Consider the following 4943-nt stretch of genomic DNA (forward strand, 5'->3'; position numbering starts at 1 on the left):
TCATATACATATATATATATATATATATATATATATATATATATATATATATATATATATATATATATATATATATATATATTGTGTGTGTGTGTGTGTGTGTGTGTGTGTGTGTGTGTGTGTGTGTGTGTGTGTGTGTGTGTTCGTGTGTGTGTGTGTGTGTGTGTGTGTGTGTGTGTGTGTGTGTATTGTAAGTGTGTGTATATATTAATGTACCTATTCCTTTACGCACTAAATTATCCATCTATCTATTGACCTATATAATCACAAAACACGGACGGACCAAGCCGAGACCCTCAGCGGCGCCAGCACCTTCCTGACGCAGCTGCTCGCCCTCCTCCATCCTCCGGTTCTTCTCGAAGGCGACGAGGTCCTGCGTCGGCCAGCACAGCGCCCTCCCGAGCAGCGCCAGTGACTCGTCCATCCGCTCCGCCACCAGGACCAGGTCAAAGGTCACCTCGACGTCCTGGATGAGAGCGTCGATTTTGGCGTCGTCGTAGAAGGCGTCGGTACTGTGGCCCAGGTCGAAGGTCATCTGCGAAGGAGTCATGCGTCTGAAAAAACGTTCTGCATTATGGGCTGCTCATTCTCGGTTTCTTTCTGTCTTTTCTCTTTCTCTTTCTCCTTCTTTTTTCCTCTCCCTCGCCTTCTTCCTCTCCCTCACCCTCACCCTCTCCCTCACCCTCTCCCTCACCCTCACCCTCACCCTCTCCCTCACCCTCTTCCTCTCCCTCTCCCTCTCCCTCTACCTCTCACCTGATTGGCTCCCATGACGCCAGCGAAGCGTCTCTTCCTCTTCAGGGTCTCCAAGGGTAACTGGAGGAAGCTCTTCAGCGACATTCCGTAATAAGAATGGAGCTGCGGAGAGAGATGCCAGCAGTAGATTTGTTTTAATTATAAGAAAGCATATACAGTGTCCACGTACATATAATGTGTGTGTGTGTGTGTGTCTGTGTGTTTTCTCTTCATACTTCTATTATCAAAAGCGGTATAAAGAGAGAGCGACAGACCGAACGAGAAAAGACAAAGACCCCCTAAGAGCAGACCTTGTAGTAGGAGTAGAGCGAGGGGAAGAGCCCCCGGGGGTCGCGCACCACGGTGACCCAGAGGGCGTCCGGGCGCATCAGTCTCTGCATTTGGTCGGCGTCGAGGCGGGTGTGCGCTACGAACACGTCCGCGCGCTGCCCGGGGGGGAGGAGCCCTGGGGAGGCCTTGGGGATAGGGGGACAAGGCGGAAAAAGGGGAAGGATGAGAAGCAGTGATTAGAAAGAATCATAAACAGAGGGATCGGGAAATGCATATCACATATAGGACCTCAGTACAATTATCATTAATATTATCATCATTCTTGTCATTATCGTTAAGGATGGTGACATGGTACCTAGACTTTTTTCAGAAATAATGACAAATTAAAAAAGGGGGTGATATTAACAATAATTAACAAATTTAAGTGCTTTCGGTAAAGTTCTCAACAACACTGCTAAACAATGATCTACTTGACCAAGGTCGGTATTATTCACGATGCGCATTCCAAAACCAATAGGCTCCGATACACCAAGTTATTAAACAAAACTTCACTTTCAGAATGCGCGAGAGACTGGTACAGAACACTTACCATGTGTCTTTCTAAGTTGAAATACTCCGGACTGCCGATATAGACTCCCTTCTTCGGAACGGCCACGAAAATCGGCGGAGCACCTTCCTTCTTCTTCTTTTTCCTCTTCTTCCTTCTTCTTTCGCCCTTCCTTCCTTCATCTTCAACACCTTCCCTTATATCTTCCATCTTCCTTGCACTTCCTGCATCACCTGTATCCCGTCTATCCACCATATCCATATCCTCTATCTTCCCTGTATCTTGAGCTATATCCTCTGCATTCCTTGTATCTTCCGTATCCTCTGCCTTCCTTGTTTCTTCAGCATCACCTACATGCTCTGCCTTCCTTGTATCCCCTGTACCCTCTGTACCCCCAGCATTACCACGCCTTTTATGAAGGAAAGATCTACGTAACTTCTCTTCCACGACAGCAGTGAGGACGGGGAAGACGGCTGTGTTATATGTCCTTACGTGTCTCATTATAACGTTCTGGAGGGTGGAGGAAGCGCATTTGTGTGTCTTCATGTACATTATTCTGTGTCGTGGTTCGCACTCGGGGATGGTCCTTGATCCGAGATGACTGGAGGGAGGGGCGGGAGAGAAAAGTGTGTGAGTGTGTGAACGAGGAAGGGAATGAATGGAAGAGAGGAGTGAATGGGATTTAGGGAAAGAGTGAATGGGAGAGAAGAGTGAATAAGATTCAGGGGAAAGAGTGAATGGGAGAGAAAAGGTGTGACTGGGACTGAGGGAAAGAGTGAACAGAAGAGATAAAAATGTGACTGCGTAATTGTGGGAAAGTGTGAATGCGAGGGAAAGTGTGAAATGGAAAATCGTGGTTATTCAGTAAAAAATCGTGAAAATTATTCTGGCTGTCCAATTTAATTTGCTGTATGCTAGGAATATCTCCTTGCCATATATTTCTCCTCTCTCCCTCGCTCTCGCAGTTCGTCTCTCTCTCTCTCTCTCTCTCTCTCTCTCTCTCTCTCTCTCTCTCTCTCTCTCTCTCTCTCTCTTTCTCTTTCTCTTTCTCTTTCTCTTTCTCTTTCTCTTTCTCTTTCTCTTTCTCTTTCTCTTTCTCTTTCTCTCTCTCTCTCTCTCTCTCTCTCTCTCTCTCTCTCTCTCTCACTCTCCTCACTCTCACTACACACACACACACACACACACACACACACACACACACACACACACACACACACACACACCCACTCACTCACTCACTCACACTCACTTTCACTTACTCTTACCCTCTCTCTCTCTCTCTCTCTCTCTCTCTCTCTCTCTCTCTCTCTCTCTCTCTCTCTCTCTCTCTCTCTCTCTCAATCTTTTCCCCATATATACTTCTTTAAAGCACAATCATTCACCTAGAGCCAAAGACACATGAACATTCTAACACGGTCCTTATTACCCTTTGCCTATACACTCTCTCTCTCTCTCTCTCTCTCTCTCTCTCTACTCGGCATAGGACTCACCTGAGAGCCCGAGAGATGTAAGCGTCCGTGATGTGAGTAGCTTCGTCCTCAGATGAATCATAATAATGGCCTTCCTTGGTCATCTCTCTTCCACCATTCAGCTCGTCTCCTTGATCCTCTGTACTTTCATGTACAGGGTCCTTCTTTTGGTGTACAGGCCATCCTCTCTGGTGTACAGAGCCCTCACTTTGGTGTACTGGTCCTCTATTTTCGTGGACAAGCCCTCCGCTTCGGTGCGTTGGTTCTATGTTTTGCCCTAAAGACCATTCACGCTGTTTTATATGCTCGCTATTTTCTAAGGGTCTTCCTCGCTCTCTACTTTCATTTTCTGAAGCCACATGCTCGTCTCTGTGGCTCTCATACAGAGTCAGCCATATTAATAAGTTTGTTGTAATGAATAAAAAGCATGTGTGAAAGGTACACTTGGGGGTGAATTTCATTGGCGTCATTCTCGTACGATACATTAGTTTGTCCTTTTAAAATCAGAGGATTAAGTTTTTGCGATTGACGTTTATAGGTGATGTAAGTTTATTCTACTGATTTAATCACATCTTTACTTACTCATTATTGACTTATGGAAGCTTTCAAGGTAATGGTTACGACTTTAATCTGAAAACTTCTTGTGTCTGTTATTTACCATTTATTTTTCTTTTGATGGGCCATCTAACTCACCACTAACCATTCTACAGCATATGACTATGAACTTCTTAATCAAAACAAAAATTCTCAGCGTTTTCTGAACTTTAACAATCACTTCACAGCACGGACCCAACATAGGCTTGCATCAGCATGTAACAACTAAAACAGATTATAATGATATATGGTTATATAAAAACACTATACAGTAAAAATAACACAAAACGTCCTTTAGGCACAAACGCGATGATCCCGAAGTGAAAGGGGGTCCTCAGTACACTCGACTGGGTTGTACCTTTAACTTGACACCTGTTTTTCGGCAGGTGTGTCTTCCGGTCTGCCTAACACACCTGCAATGGTAATGAGTCTGTAATTAGTGTGATAATTTAACCAAGTCGCGACCTCTCATCCAAGAAGCCATATTTGATGGTGAATGATTGCTAGATCGTTCGGAGTTGATTATGGCTGCAGTTTGAAAAATAGGTATTTGTTTATGTTTTTCAATACCATCGGCATTTTCAACACTTCTAACTCTTGTGCAAGAGACATCGGGACTTCTGAACTAAACTTTCATCGCCATGTAGGATTTGTAGCCCCCATTTTGTTCACTTTGTTGCTCCTGACATAAGTGTAGCGACACACCTAGCTCCCCGCCCCCCTAAAAAAGAGAGAGAGAGAGAGAGAGAGAGAGAGAGAGAGAGAGAGAGAGAGAGAGAGAGAGAGAGAGAGAGAGAGAGAGAGAGAGAGAGAGAGAGGCGGTGGAAGACGAAACAATCCCTCTCATTCGCCACATAAAAGGATTTTTCGATGACGTCTGAGATTGACACATATATTAATGGATTTTAAAAATATAGTTTGAGATACATTTTAACAATAAGCAGGTGGAAAACGATATGCATAAAAGTAACACGGAAACAGTTAAAATGGTAGAATAAAAAAATATCTATAATATAATTCCCCAGTGTTTATGATAAAACAAGTAACTGAATTCTTACAATATTATAACTGCTAAGATTTCTGAAACTGAATATAAGCAAAGAAAACCACAACTACTATAAAGCCATAGATGTTAAGATAACAAAATATGTAGTAAAATAATTTTTTCATTGTAAAGGGCAAACTTCAGAAAAGTAACAAAACCAAAGCATGAGCAGGAAAAGGGTGAAAAGTACGAAAAGGGAGACAGAAGGCAGACAACACCCAGCCCTCCGGCAGCGGGTGGCCAGAAGGAGGGAGAGCGAGGC

The 4943-nt window shown here is 44.0% G+C and overlaps 1 protein-coding gene across 1 annotated transcript in view; it reads right to left on the bottom strand.

The window, feature by feature from the left end:
* Window positions 1–4034, bottom strand: part of LOC119577188 — a 7397-nt gene extending 3363 nt beyond the window's left edge. The window contains exons 1-5 of the mRNA XM_037924914.1: window positions 3064–4034; window positions 1616–2174; window positions 1047–1211; window positions 757–858; window positions 313–535 (exon numbers count right to left, since the gene is read on the bottom strand). Of these exons, the coding sequence (XP_037780842.1) occupies window positions 313–535; window positions 757–858; window positions 1047–1211; window positions 1616–2174; window positions 3064–3527 (1513 nt within the window). The 5' untranslated portion in view covers window positions 3528–4034. The remainder of the gene's footprint in view (window positions 1–312; window positions 536–756; window positions 859–1046; window positions 1212–1615; window positions 2175–3063) is intronic.
* Between the last annotated feature and the right edge of the window lie 909 nt (window positions 4035–4943).

This window comes from Penaeus monodon, chromosome 9 (genome assembly GCF_015228065.2).
Source record: "Penaeus monodon isolate SGIC_2016 chromosome 9, NSTDA_Pmon_1, whole genome shotgun sequence".
NCBI classification, from domain to species: Eukaryota; Metazoa; Arthropoda; class Malacostraca; order Decapoda; family Penaeidae; genus Penaeus; species Penaeus monodon.